This window comes from Prunus avium, chromosome 4 (assembly GCF_965620075.1).
Source record: "Prunus avium chromosome 4, drPruAviu1.hap1.1, whole genome shotgun sequence".
Classification (NCBI taxonomy): domain Eukaryota; kingdom Viridiplantae; phylum Streptophyta; class Magnoliopsida; order Rosales; family Rosaceae; genus Prunus; species Prunus avium.
This window is the reverse complement of record NC_142287.1, coordinates 35,433,296-35,446,926: the sequence shown is the minus strand read 5'-3', so window position 1 is coordinate 35,446,926 and position 13,631 is coordinate 35,433,296. Positions and strand designations below refer to the sequence as shown.

The following is a 13,631-nucleotide window of genomic DNA, read 5'->3' as shown; positions in this document are numbered from 1 at the left end:
CTCTTGTAAATTTGATGAATTTAGAATAGTTTAAAATGATAAATCAAACACAGTGAACAAATTCAGAAAAACAAAAACATAATTAGCAAAATTAAAATCGAATTATCTAGAAATACTGTGAGAATGCGAATTATCTAGAAATACTGTGAGAATGCCAACCGGTCTAGACTAGTGTTCTCATATTCAAATCTCATGACACTTTGGTAGTGTTTATGAAAAACCCCCTCCCCTTATTGTTTAGACATTATCGATATAAAAGAATACTGCTAGAATAGTAGATTATTCATCAAGGTTTCACAATAGGCAGATAATGAAACTGACAATAAATGTCAATCTTCTAAATCATGTCCATGGCAGAGCTTCTCCGCTAGTGAAATTTGGTGTCAAGGCCATTCAATGGTGCATAGGAAATTTAATGACATCCATGGCAATACGGTTCTCCACTTCTAAAGCTTTGATCAAGACGAATTCATATAGTGAACAAATTCTGAAGTATCTTCTCAAACATTGAACTCGCGAATATCGAATATCAATTCAATTGTCACCAATAAAACAGAAAGGGGATCCAGTTTACAGTTCACATTTCCACGGTGTTTCTTGTCTGTCAAAAAATCTGGATGCCCAGATGTTAGTTAATGTGAAAGCAAATATAAAATGGCAAAAAGAAAAATTAATCCTCCAACCTATTAACTAACTAAATCGTTGGTAAGCATTTTATAGTATAGTTAGGTTTGTCTCTCACTATGCCGAAGTGCTAAGTATGTCTTCAGTCGTTGCTCCGGCTGCTCTGGATTCAGCAGGCGGTGAGGCTGGCTCTTGAACAGGGGGAGGAGGCTTAGGTCGCCTGTTTGGACGAACTTTATCAGCTATGTCCGGACGAATATCAAACTGCAGCATCAAGTAAATTGAATGTGTACTTTATGACTTTCTAAATATCAATCCTAGATAAGAATGCAACAAATTGTAACCAGAACTTCAACGGATTGAGACCAGACTAACCTTGTAACCACAGCCAGATACACAAGCATGAAAGCACTCCTGCACACAGAATTGGATCAGCAATTACTCAGTCTGAAAAAATGTACATTGAATCATAACCATGCTTTTGAATGAGGACGATGCACAAGGGTACCAATTGACTGTTCAATGCAGGATGGAAGCATTAACATACCTATTCACTCCATTCAAGATTTTAAATCAAGAAGCATTTAGCTATCAGATACAGTGCCAAATTACCAATTCTTATGGTTGTCATTGGACAAAAGTGATAGTTTAAGCTTTCCTTGTTTTCACCTTAATTATAATTATCATACTGGAACTGCATGGTTCTTGTTTTTTTGGTTAGTCAATTATAGAAAATGTCAGTTAAAAACACATTAAGTTTAACATTTACAAACAAATTTACAACTCCTAGTCTGTTCTACTAAGAACAAATGATTTTAGTGAATCCTGAGGAGGCTATTATAGTGAACAACACTGACAATTCCCGCCTGCAACTTTTGGACTTGAGATATATAAGAGGCCATATAAATTTAATACACATGACCATATGTTCATATTATCATCCAGAATTTTTTTCATTAGCATGCTAAGAGAAGCTGTAGATGGCAAAATACCTCTGAGTACCTGTCAACTCCAGGAGAACGGTCGATGCAAGCACTCCATTGCCGGTCCTTTAAAACAGGATCCTTGTAGCATATCTCATTGCACTCCTCCAAGCCTGCACAACTACTCGCTGTATCACTTGAAGCATATCTCAACAACATTTTGTACTACTCCTATGTTGTAGTGTACCAACCCACTAAACCAATAGTCTACTTCCATATTAAGATTCAGATGCAGATTGATAAGAGCCAAGCTAATAGACGAGCCAAAAAGTATACGTTGATAGGTAACTTCCCACAGCATTAAGATAGGTTCTTAGAAGTGTCATTTCATATAAGGTGTCTGCGAAGGTGCTAAACTGAAAACAAATAATGTAAACAGCACAAAACCATATGAAACTGAGTAGAACAACAAAGTAACACTCACATTCTTCCCAAGTCTCTCCATCAGTGTCACAGCCCTTTTTGCAAAATACTCGCCCTACAAGGAAACACACAAGTTATAGTGAACCCTGTAATAAACCAATATTTTCAAAAGAAAACACACGCAAATTCTTGTGCTTGGGCATACCTAAAGCATATTATTCAAACCCAACTGTGCAGGGAAACATGCAGTCATAACAGGGGGCTAAATTGGCCAAAATTTATCATACAAAATGTACAATTCAGAACTAGACCATGAAACGTTCGGTTTAGTCAATTAAGGGTTGCCCAATACGATAATCAGTCTCATTTTTTTAGCGCCAAAACAAGGGCAACAAAAATAAATAATAATAATTTACAGTAAAAGGGCACCAAAAATCTAATTAATTGAGGAAAACAACAACGATTGAAGGGAACATGAAGGAAATAAGAAAAAAAAAAGAGGCATAGCGAGTGAGGAGGAGGAGATAAAAATGCGTTACATGGAATCTGCATAAGGGCTGCGTACTTGTTGGTGCATTGGTTACCGCACGGAGACCCCCATTGATGCGGTATCATCTTCTCTCGCCACTCTCAGACTCTGTCTCTGCGTGTGAATGGAGGAGCGGTGGAAATGGGGAAAGGGATGCTTCTAAGCTCCCTCACGAGGGTAAATTGGTAAATTGGTAATTTGATTCTCTAGACCGGTGGGGTGCAGACCGGCTCATGAGAGCAACGTGTGGGGACGGCACCGCTAGAAGAGAGCTGACTTTCATGCCAAGGGATAATATTTTTTGTTATTCCGGCCAATAGAACAATGACAATCGGGATAACTTTTCCACGTATCATTGTATTATTGGTCGAAGATAGTAAAATAGTGTTATTTCCGTTTGAACATAGTGGATGTTTGCATTAGTGATTATATATAAAACAAACAAATAAATAAATAAATCTATTAAAAAAAATTAAAACAAAAAAAATGCCCAGTAAAGCCGCGGGGCTATACTATCTTTTTAAATAATTTTAAAAAATCGAGTATAACCGCGCGGCTATACTATTTATATATTTTAAAAAAACCACTAGCCATTAGGAGCCACGTGTCAAAAACAGTATAGCCAATCGGCTATACGATTTTTTAAAATAAACATTAAAACTTTTTAAAAATAAAATAAAATAAAATAGCCGCGCGGCTTTACTATTTTTAAACATCAAAACCATAGTATAGCCGCGCGGCTTTACTATTTTTTTGAAAAAAACCGAGTATAGCCGCAGCAATTAGGTGCCCACGTGTCAAAAAAACCCACCTATATTATATCTTAATATAATTTATTTATATTTTTTAATATATATCATTTATATTCAATATTATGTGAGAATTATATGTATAATACGTAAATTTTATGTGTTTTATTGAAAATATGTGTATTAAACATTAAAAATACATATGTACATGTATAATATGAGTATTATACATTTGCTTTTTAAAAATGTGTTTTTATCGGGTCTTTAAAATCTGTACAAAATACAGATATATTATTGAAAAATATATAGGTACGTGCGTAATATAATATAGTATTAAGAGATCGGGACTATAAATTAAGCCTATATATTATATACATTTTTCACGCCAGATACGAGTACGACTAGTCGGTCGCCCTGGCCACTCGCGAAAAGGAATCAAGAATCTTCCCAAGATTCATAAGTTACGGGAATCGATAACTTCACGGGCACACGGACAGCGCAAGTGCCGTTTGTCATCTTCCAACTCCCCACGTGTCCAAATCCCACTGGTCCATACGTGGACCCCGTTTCCCGCACGTCACCAGGATAAGTTGCCCCGTGGATGGCTCGACCAAAACCTGGAGAGAGAGGAAGAGAGCGCCTGCGTGTCAGTCTCTGTTAGTTGTTAGCAAGTCAGCAGCGGAAGAAATGGAGGCGATACGATGGAGGCTATTGCCACTGCTAACACTTCTCGCTTCTTTTCTACTCTTTTTCTATTTCCAAAATCCCTCAAAGGTCTGTTTTTTTTTTATGTTTATGAAGCTTAATTGAATTTATTCTCTCAATTTTCTTGTGTTTATTTTGTTGGGTTAGTCCTCCTTTTTATACTTGTTCATAGACGCTTTCTCGAAAATGGAGTGCAAAGAAACTAAAATGATATTTGAGCTCTGTATGGTTGTTGTGTTATTGATTCTGATGACATGAAAATCTCAAGTAATTTGGTTTTTTCTTTAATATTGAAAAATTATTCTGAATTCGGATTTGAATTTGTCTTTTTGGCCCATTTTCTCGTCAACCAAACAGCTTTTTGTGAAGAAAATCATTGCAATGTACTGTTTTGATTCTCAAGGGTGTTCATTTGCCTGCCTAATTTCTGTTTCTTTGTATGGTTTACCTTCTTTTTTAATAGTACCACTCTGTTAGTGGACAACAGGGCAAGTGGATTTGAGATATTAACCAACTGATCAATGGATGATGAGTTCATAATATGTGAAATCATGGATGAGAGAGAAGTTATGCGGTCCTACACTACATTATAACCAATTTGATATTCCATTAAGAAATTTTAATGGGATTGCTTTATCCACGACGAAATGAATTACACTAAATTTTAATGGGATTACTTTAGTCTTTGAATTCTATAATCCATGAACTTTTGCTAAAAGCATATTCTGATTTTGAATGATACTGAAAGTTGTACCAAAAAAATATTTCCACTTTGTATGAACGTATTTCTGCGTATATACCAATGTATTTTGTATATGCATGGTGAAGAACCCATCAAGAAAGAAGTTGTAGTTTTGTTGGTCTGTTCATGAATTCTACTGAGTATTTCACTTCCTCAGTTTCGGCTCTGCATTGCAATTTGAGTGTCATAATGGAGTTTATTTTACTTTTTATTTTACAGCAATATCAGAAAAACTGCAGCCTGCTTCCTTACCAACATTACTGGATAACCAGCAAGCGCATCGTGACGCCTCACGGGGTCATTTCTGGAGCAGGCATGTCTAAACAATAGTCTTGAATTGGATGATTTTCCGTTGTAGATTTTAGAAACCACATTACAGCTCTATATTATGGTTTTGGAACCACATGGTTGATTTAGTTTCATTTATGAAATGTGTAAATGAACAGTTGAGGTAAAGGAGGGGAAGATTGTCTCCATTGTTAAAGAAGAGGAAAAGAATGGGAAAACCAAGTTGGAGAATGTAATTGATTATGGAGAGGCTGTGGTCATGCCTGGCTTGGTTGATGTGTAAGATACACAATTAATTTTCTCACTGTGGTCTTTTTTCTGTATAGTCACAAGGGTTTGCATTGGAATTTAAATGCTTTGGTTTCTATTAATTTCAGGCATGCACATCTTGATGATCCTGGAAGAGCTGAATGGGAAGGATTTCCATCAGGGACCCAGGCTGCTGCTGCTGGTATGCCTATACCTCTGCTTCATTCTTATGTTTTTTTGTAGCTTTTAAATCGCTTATAGATTAATATTTGCTCTGTTGCAGGTGGGATAACTACATTGGTTGACATGCCTCTAAATAGTGATCCATCCACTGTCTCCAGAGAGACTTTGCAGCTCAAGATTAAGGCCGCGGAGAGCAGAATTTACGTCGATGTTGGTATGCTCTTAGAACTATATACATGTTTGGGGATAGCATAATACTAAAACATTTGAGAACTACTGGTTTTTACGTGCACATTGTAACAGGTTTCTGGGGAGGTCTTGTTCCTGAAAACGCATTCAACACATCTGCTCTTGAGGATTTGTTAAATGCTGGTGTTCTTGGTTTGAAGGTAAACACTTTAATAGAATAGTGAACACATGCTAGTCTATGTATTAGGTAAGCTAGGAATTTTGTAGTTCATAATAGGATAGTGATATCTGTTTCATTACATTTCTTGTGGCACAATTAAAGTTCTTCCCAACTAATTCAGATCTCTTGTGTCTTGAGGTGTACAGACATATTTTAGAGCTTGTGGTTATTGGTTCATGTTGATCGAATGTGGACCAGTTTTCTATTTTCTTGCTTTCTGAAACAGTACTGTTCCTCAACTTTTGCAGGAATATTAAGATGTTATACGATCCTCATCTGATGAGTTTTTCTGTGTCTGTTTTTGTAGTCTTTCATGTGTCCATCAGGGATCAATGACTTTCCTATGACAAATTCCAGTCATATTAAGGTTTGTTTCATGAGATTCAGTCTTCACACTATCTGATTTAGCTTGCAAAATAAATTAAAAGCATAGAATCAATGACTTAATTGCATTGCTGCTTATCCAACTCTACCTGTACTAATTTAATCAGCACAATTAATTATTCATTCGTGATGGCGGAAGACTTGCATGATCAATTGGCTTCTTGAGATGCAATGTTTTTAGCACAATTCTGATGTCTTTTCAAACATCTGCATATTTTTTCAATTATTTGTTCCTTAGGAGGGACTGTCTGTACTGGCAAAATATAGGCGGCCTTTACTTGTACATGCAGAGAAACAACTAGATCTTGAAAGCGACTTGGGAGTTGAAGGTGGTAGTAACAATGCTCGTTCTTATTCGACGTATCTCAAGACAAGGCCAGCTTCATGGTATTTTTCGCGCCAATGTTTTTGACTGTTGAATGCTGAATCTACATTGCAAAAATTTTCCCTATACTTGCTGTAAGGAAATATCCCTGAATGTAATTTTTCCTCTGTTTCCAAACCAGGGAAGAGGCAGCTATTAGGGATCTCTTGACCTTGACAAAGGACACAAGGATTGGTGCCCCAGCGGAAGGAGCTCATCTTCATATTGTTCACTTGTCTGACTCAAGCTCTTCATTAGATCTTATTAAGGTAGTCTATTATAAGTATGTATGTGGTTGTGGTGGGTCTTATGACTCCATTCACTTGTAACTTTCTACTGATTCAGCTCTATCTGCACCCACAATTTTACCAGAGTGCTACTTTCGACTGAAAGCAAATTATTATTGTTCATGAACAAACAATGCAACTGGGTGTCTACATTATTGCAGGATGCAAAAAGTGGTGGTGACAGTGTAACTGTGGAGACATGCCCCCACTACTTAGCATTCTCAGCAGAAGAGATTCGGGATGGAGATACTCGTTTTAAGTGTTCTCCACCCATCCGTGATGCAGCCAACAAGGAAAAACTGTGGGAGGCTTTGTTGGTATATAATCATTCTATGTTTTCCTGTGTATATGATAGGATAGCTATTCACCATCAAATTGGTTCTATTTGGTTTCAATGTTTTGTTTCAGGCAGGACATGTTGACATGCTAAGCTCTGATCATTCACCAACTCTGCCGGAACTTAAGCTTCTTGATGATGGAGACTTCTTAAGGGCTTGGGGTGGCATATCATCTTTGCAGGTTGGCATATTTTTCCTTGCAAATGTTATGGTCTGTGATTGGCTTCAGAAACTAACTGGCATTCTCGGGGGCATTTGCAGTTTGTTCTTCCTGTGACATGGTCATATGGCCAGAAATATGGAGTGACTTTAGAACAGTTAGCTTTATGGTGGAGTGAAAGGCCCGCCACGCTTGCCGGACAAGAATTGAAGGTGATATCATCATCCAATTCTTATCTGTTTTAATGATTTTCATGCAGACATGAATCTCATTGTGCTGATGAATTGAATTCTAAATTTGCAGGGGGCAATTGCAATTGGGAACCATGCAGATATGGTAGTGTGGGATCCAGATGTGGAGTTTGACCTTGATGATGACCCTGTTTACCTCAAGCATTCTGTATGTCTTCCTTATGTATCCTCTGTTCACATGTTTTGAGTGTAACTTTGCTTGTTTCTTGATAACATTCGTAAGACCCTGTATGGCATTCTATTCTATATTAAACCTGTTTTCTGTTCTGTGTTATGACACCACAAGGTTTGGACTGTGTTACCTTTCTGTGTACAGGGGATTTCAGCCTACATGGGAACAAAGTTATCTGGAAAAGTTTCAGCTACTTTTGTAAGAGGAAACCTTGTCTTCAAAGAGGGAAAGCATGCTCCGGCAGCATGCGGCGTTCCGATTCTGGCAAAATAATTACGCTCGTGAATTTACAAGCCATTTCTCCTTGTATATGTACTTCTGTGATATTATTCATGTATGGCTCTGTCATCTCTAGGCATTTGATGAGCCTGGTGCTTCCTAAATCTGTAATATAACAATTTCCAACTAATTCCCTTTTTTTTTTTTTTTTGGGTAAATCAAAGGATATATATATTATGAATAAATATAAGCAACTGATAATAATAAAAAGAAAGAATTACAGAAAGAAAAATTATGGCCCTAGAACTAACAAATTCCTTGGTGCCCAAGTAACAACTCATATATAAAACAGGGCATATCACGCACCGCTCCAAAACCTTCCCCTGCAAACCCTCTCTCAATTCTCAAACCAAAATCACAATTTCAATGGCTTCTTCAAGTCTTCTTGGTCCTCCAGAGCTCAGCCTCCTTCAATATTAATCCCTATAGTTCCGACGACAGTGGTGACGAGGACACCCACGGAGATGGGGGCAAGTGGCTGAGCTTCAGTGGAAGAGAATGGCGGACGACATGTTAAAGCAAGGCAAGATGAGGAATTGCCTGGCTATTTCCGACGTCTCGGGAAGCATGGGAGGAACCCCCATGAAAGTTTCCGTGGCATAGGGGATTTTGGAGTCAGAATTGAGTGAAGATCTATGAAAAGGAAAGGTGATCACTTTCAGTCAGTGGCCTCAGCTGCATTTGATACAAGGCGATGATCTCAATCCAAGTGTGAGTTTGTGAATAGGATGGAGGCTGGTTACAACACTGATTTCCAAAAGGTGTTTGATTTGATTCTGAAAGTGCCCGTGAAGGGGAATTTGAAGCCGGAGGACATGATAAAGAGGGTGTTTGTGTTCAGCGACATGGAGTTTGATGAGGCTTCGTCGTCTAGCAGCTGGGAGACTGATTACGCTGTGATACAGAAGAAGTTTGAGAATCAAGGGTATGGGAATGCGGTGCCGCGGATTGTGTTTTGGAATCTGAGGCACTCCAAGGCGACGCCGGTGACCGGGACACAATCCGGAGTGGCTCTGTCGAGTGGCTTCTCTAAGAATTTGCTCAAGCTCTTCTTGGATAATGACGGGGAAGTTCAACCGGACCTGGAAGCTGCCATATCCGGCCAAGAGTATCAGAAGCTGGTTGTGTTGGATTGAATTGATTGATCATCTCTGCTTAAGTGGTTGTTTTTGTTTAGTTTAGACGCAAGTTAATATTCCATTTCTCAATTTGTAACAAGCTGTGAAAACAAAAGGTGAAATATATGCAGAGAACCACTGGTCCAGTTGTTTGGGGTAATTACTCCTCCGGTAAGGTATTGGGTTCGAGTCCTAGCATGCGTGTATTGTGTGTAAAATGGAAAGGTCCTCAAAAGGTGAAATATTATTCGTGTTTTTTGGTCCCTTTCATCCGTTACTGTTAGAAAAATAAATAAAACAGATATTCTCGAAAATGGCTTGTTAAATATTGATTTTTTTTAGCGTACTACAATATTGCCTTTGTCATGTCTAGTAAAACAGAAATGGCTTCAGCCAAATTGGTGCTGATGACAGGCAAAAGGCGAACGACATGTCGTGTCGTTGAGAAAGTTAAATTGAGCAAATGACCCAAGCCCAGCAGGCGGCGGGCTAAAGCCCAGATTGCCTCCAGAAATTTTTCGGTTACGAGGCGGGAGATTGGCTCCACAGTTGCATCGTCACGGATAAGATGCTAAAACCCATTGCGTCTAAACCAACGACGCCATGTTCAACTCGTTGAATCCACTCGTTCACTCTCTTACTCCTCCATTGAAACTCAGCAGCAACCTCTTCTTCATCTCCGTCCCCAAACCTTCGAACCTCTTTGCCAGAGCCCTCAAACCCGCCACCGATAACTTCTCGCTTTCCTACTCGCCCGAGTCACCGTCCAACCAACTCAGCCTCGCGCATTCCCTCCAATCCGAAACCCTAGAAATCCTAGAATGGGCCTCGGTCTGCAAGCAGCTCTCGGCGTTGGCGTCCACCGCCATGGGCTTCTCCGCCGCGCAGGAGGCCCACATTCCCGTCGGCCGGTCCAAGGAGGAGAGCCAGAAGCTTCTCGATCAGACGACCGCGGCGGTGGATGCCATCACGATGGCCGGTTCTCCGCCGTCCGATTTCTCGGCCATCGAGAACGTCTCGGACATCGTGAGCTCCGCTGTTTCAGGCAAATTGCTTAGCATCAACGAGCTCTGCGCTGTGCGTAGGACGCTGAACGCCGCGAAGGGATTGTTCGAAAAATTGAAGGGCTTGGCTTTGAGTGCAGATTGTACAGACAGGTATCGGTGTTATTGAGCTTTGCTTTATCTATTTACTTTTTTCCTTTAGGTTTGTTCTGTGTTTTCGTTTTAATGAACATGTGGTTTGAAATTTTGAACACTGATAAGAGTGTGTTTTTTTGGTAAAGTACTCTACTGTGATAGATAATATTAAGACAAATCAAATTTTTATGATTTATTTTTTGTTAAGTTGTACTGGAACAGGTACTTGCCCCTGCTTGAAATACTTGACGATTGTGATTACCTAGTGGAGCTGGAGAAAATGATAGGATTGTGCATAGATTGCAAGCTTTCAATAATTGTTGACACAGCTAGTGAAGACCTGGAGATCATTAGGTCAGAAATGAAGAGTAACATGGAAAATCTGGATTCTTTGTTGAAGGAAGTGTCAACCCAGATTTTTAAAGCTGGTGGCATTGACAGTCCTTTGGTGACTAAGCGCAGGGCTAGGATGTGTGTGGGTGTTAGGGCTACTCACAAACATTTGCTTCCAGGTTGCATAGTTTTGGATGTTAGTAGTTCTGGCGCAACATACTTTGTGGAACCCAAAGAGGCTGTGGAGTTGAATAACATGGAAGTGAGGCTTTCAAATGCTGAGAGGGCTGAGGAAATAGGCATTTTGAGCTTCCTTACATCGGAAATTGCAAAATCAGAAACACCGATAATGTATTTGTTAGATAAAGTTCTAGAAGTGGATCTTGCTTTTGCTAGAGCTGCTTATGCTCTACGGATGAATGGGGTATGCCCAATTTTTAGTTCCAAGGATTGCCAGGACTTAGATTCTGGTGGCGCCAGTTTAGCGACATCTGTAGATATAGAAGGACTACAACATCCATTGCTGCTTGAGCCATCTCTTAGAAATTTATCTGACGTTCTTGCATCCAGTTCTAGAAATCACCTTTCCTCCGATGACGTTAATGGTTTAAAAATGATTACTGGAAGTTTATCTGGTCGTGCATCTGATTTTCCAGTGCCAATAGACATCAAAATTGGATGTGGCACCAGAGTGGTTGTAATCTCAGGACCTAATACTGGAGGAAAAACAGCTTCCATGAAAGCTTTGGGCCTGGCATCTCTCATGTCGAAGGCTGGCATGTACCTGCCTGCTAAAAATCACCCAAAGCTTCCATGGTTTGATCTTGTTCTAGCCGATATTGGAGATCACCAGGTAGTAGTTTACCTTAATTATGGCAGAAAATCCTAGGTTCTTTAAGTTTTTCATTTTAGTCTGACTATTGTTTTTCAATTGAAGTCTCTTGAGCAAAATCTCTCAACGTTTAGTGGGCACATATCGCGGATCTGTAATATTTTGGAAGTGGCTTCAAAAGAATCACTTGTCCTCATTGATGAAATTGGCAGTGGAACCGATCCTTCAGAAGGTGTTGCTCTTTCTGCCAGCATCTTGCTATATCTCAAAGGCCATGTTAACTTAGCTGTCGTGACTACTCATTATGCGGATTTAAGTCGCCTGAAAGAAAAGGATAATCAGTTTGAAAATGCAGCCATGGAATTTTGTCTAGAAACCTTACAACCTACTTATCGGATCCTATGGGGAAGTACTGGTGATTCAAATGCATTGAGTATTGCTAAATTGATTGGTTTTAATCAACGCATAATTGAACGTGCACAAAAATGGGTGGAGAGGTTAATGCCCGAAAAGCAACAGGAGCGAAAAGGTTTGCTATATCGGTCATTAATAGAGGAAAGAGGCAGACTAGAAGCTCAGGCAAAAATGGCTGCATCACTTCATTCAGATATCATGGATCTTTATCGTGAGGTATTGTTTGAGTGGCTCTAGTCTGGAACAGATTTGCATTTTTCTCTGCTGCTAGCTTTTTTTCTCTTTCTCTTGTTTTATGTGGCTCTTTACGTCTTTATTTATTTTTTTATTTTTATTAAATTGAAGATCCAAGATGAGGCAGAAGATCTTGATAAGCGCAAGAGAGCTCTTATGGCAAAGGAAACCCTACAGGTTCAGAAAGAAGTGAAGACTGCAAAATCTCAAATGGAATCTGTGCTGAACGAGTTTGATAACCAACTCAAAACTGCTGGTGCTGATCAGTTGAATTTGCTGATTAGGAAATCAGAAGCTGCAATTGCATCTGTTATTAAGGCTCATTGTCCTGATGATGATTTGTTGGTTAGTGAGACATCTACCGCTTCATACACACCCCAACCTGGGGAGCAAGTCCATTTGAAGAGACTGGGAGATAAGTTAGCTACTGTTGTTGAAACACCTGGAGATGATGGGACAGTCCTTGTACAATACGGTAAAATAAAGGTTCGCTTGAAGAAGAATGACATCAGAGCTGTTCCTAGTATTGAGAAGAATCCAATGACAAATTCTGCCCCACGTTTGAAGCAGCAGGTATGTAATGAGTAATTATTTATTCTTAGTACCATCAAACATCCTGTTTGGGGGTTTTGACCGGTCTCCATGGCTTGTAGATGTTTGGAATCAAATCCAAAGATAGAGGCTGATCATTTTGATTGATATTGTAGGCTTCGCAGAGTCGTACTGGGGAAACCGAAAGCGGGGAGGTCGCTTATGGTCCAGTGATACAAACGTCAAAGAACACCGTGGATCTCCGTGGCATGAGGGTGAAGGAAGCTTCTGACCTCCTGGACATGGTCATCTCTGCTAGACAATCTCAATCAGTTCTCTTTGTCATACATGGGATGGGCACAGGGGTTGTTAAAGAGCGAGCACTTGAGATTTTGAAAAACCATCCACGAGTAGCCAAGTATGAACAAGAAAGTCCAATGAATTATGGTTGTACAGTTGCTTATATCAAGTAAAACGACACTCAACTGATCTGCGAACATTGTCTTACAGTCATACTACATGGGTAAACCAGCATCCAGACATAGTCACTCATTCTTTTCGATCTTCATGTAAATTCTTTTTTCGGCACTGACTAGTTTTAGTGTTATGCTGGGTCAAAGTACCCTCACAATTTTGTAAAATTGTACCCAGCAATCTATTTGATAGGATTTTGTCCATTAAGCTACTATTTTTTCCCCCTTTAATTCCATTATTACAACAGAAAGCTTTAGTTTTTTCTTTTCCTCTCTCCTCTGACTTGACAAAATCATTTTCTATTTATCGGAATTTGAAATTTGACTATGAAAGATTGTAACAGACACCTTAAGAACTAGCCAAAACCATTTTGGGCAATAATATATGACTTGCTATAACGCTTGCCTTTTGCAGCAGACTCCACGTCTTGCCCTGATGTAATCCTTGGAGCTGCCACATGCAGTCCCACCCAACACTCTCTTGTAAGCTAGCCAAAC

General features: G+C 39.4%; 4 protein-coding genes across 8 annotated transcripts; 3 read left to right on the top strand and 1 right to left on the bottom strand.

The window, feature by feature from the left end:
- Positions 1-453: 453 nt before the first annotated feature.
- On the bottom strand, positions 454-2,669 carry LOC110766807 (defensin-like protein). Of its 3 annotated transcripts, XM_021970193.2 has the most exons (6): positions 2,510-2,668; positions 2,032-2,085; positions 1,617-1,720; positions 1,000-1,038; positions 743-888; positions 454-613 (listed from the first exon to the last, which is right to left on the bottom strand). In XM_021970193.2, coding segments are annotated over exons 1-6 (420 nt in total). In that variant the 5' UTR covers positions 2,586-2,668; the 3' UTR covers positions 454-612. The 3 variants fall into 3 exon arrangements, with proteins under 3 accessions (XP_021825885.1, XP_021825886.1, XP_021825884.1); XM_021970194.2 differs by having other exon boundaries at positions 454-844; positions 1,627-1,720; positions 2,510-2,669; XM_021970192.2 differs by having other exon boundaries at positions 454-888.
- Positions 2,670-3,665: 996 nt separating this feature from the next.
- Positions 3,666-8,189, top strand: ALN (allantoinase). The gene is made up of 14 exons (XM_021970112.2): positions 3,666-4,022; positions 4,915-5,008; positions 5,142-5,262; positions 5,361-5,434; positions 5,516-5,629; positions 5,719-5,804; positions 6,132-6,191; positions 6,447-6,595; positions 6,715-6,841; positions 7,021-7,176; positions 7,268-7,378; positions 7,459-7,569; positions 7,661-7,756; positions 7,925-8,189. The coding sequence occupies exons 1-14, from the start codon at positions 3,936-3,938 to the stop codon at positions 8,051-8,053; spliced, it is 1,515 nt and encodes a 504-aa protein (XP_021825804.2). The 5' UTR covers positions 3,666-3,935; the 3' UTR covers positions 8,054-8,189.
- Positions 8,190-8,291: 102 nt separating this feature from the next.
- Positions 8,292-9,441, top strand: LOC110747880 (uncharacterized). The gene has a single exon (XM_021947953.2). It carries the CDS (start codon positions 8,788-8,790, stop codon positions 9,193-9,195), a length of 408 nt encoding a protein of 135 aa, XP_021803645.1. The 5' UTR covers positions 8,292-8,787; the 3' UTR covers positions 9,196-9,441.
- A 237-nt stretch (positions 9,442-9,678) lies between these two features.
- Positions 9,679-13,616, top strand: LOC148295310 (DNA mismatch repair protein MutS, type 2). Of its 3 annotated transcripts, none has more exons than XR_015835260.1 (6): positions 9,679-10,334; positions 10,539-11,502; positions 11,587-12,111; positions 12,241-12,702; positions 12,837-13,183; positions 13,552-13,616. XR_015835260.1 is itself a non-coding variant. In XM_088252111.1 (5 exons), exons 1-5 carry the CDS (start codon positions 9,781-9,783, stop codon positions 13,131-13,133), a joined length of 2,802 nt encoding a protein of 933 aa, XP_088108237.1. In that variant the 5' UTR covers positions 9,680-9,780; the 3' UTR covers positions 13,134-13,397. The 3 variants fall into 3 exon arrangements, 1 of the variants encoding a protein (XP_088108237.1); XR_015835259.1 differs by having other exon boundaries at positions 13,549-13,616; XM_088252111.1 differs by lacking the exon at positions 13,552-13,616 and having other exon boundaries at positions 9,680-10,334; positions 12,837-13,397.
- Positions 13,617-13,631: the final 15 nt, after the last annotated feature.

Bases quoted from the DNA above. Each gene is read 5' to 3' on its own strand.
- LOC110766807 (XM_021970192.2), bottom strand. From the start codon at position 2,585: ATGATACCGCATCAATGGGGGTCTCCGTGCGGTAACCAATGCACCAAC. The intron at 1,721-2,031 runs GTGAGTGTTACT...GTAGTTGTGCAG, and splicing joins TGGAGAGACTTGGGAAGAAT to GCTTGGAGGAGTGCAATGAG. The intron at 889-999 runs GTTAGTCTGGTC...TTGATGCTGCAG, and splicing joins TATCTGGCTGTGGTTACAAG to TTTGATATTCGTCCGGACAT.
- ALN (XM_021970112.2), top strand. From the start codon at position 3,936: ATGGAGGCGATACGATGGAGGCTATTGCCACTGCTAACACTTCTCGCT. The intron at 4,023-4,914 runs GTCTGTTTTTTT...TTTATTTTACAG, and splicing joins ATTTCCAAAATCCCTCAAAG to CAATATCAGAAAAACTGCAG. The intron at 7,379-7,458 runs GTTGGCATATTT...GGGCATTTGCAG, and splicing joins GTGGCATATCATCTTTGCAG to TTTGTTCTTCCTGTGACATG.
- LOC110747880 (XM_021947953.2), top strand. From the start codon at position 8,788: ATGGAGGCTGGTTACAACACTGATTTCCAAAAGGTGTTTGATTTGATT.
- LOC148295310 (XM_088252111.1), top strand. From the start codon at position 9,781: ATGTTCAACTCGTTGAATCCACTCGTTCACTCTCTTACTCCTCCATTG. The intron at 10,335-10,538 runs GTATCGGTGTTA...GTACTGGAACAG, and splicing joins AGTGCAGATTGTACAGACAG to GTACTTGCCCCTGCTTGAAA. The intron at 12,703-12,836 runs GTATGTAATGAG...TTGATATTGTAG, and splicing joins CCCCACGTTTGAAGCAGCAG to GCTTCGCAGAGTCGTACTGG.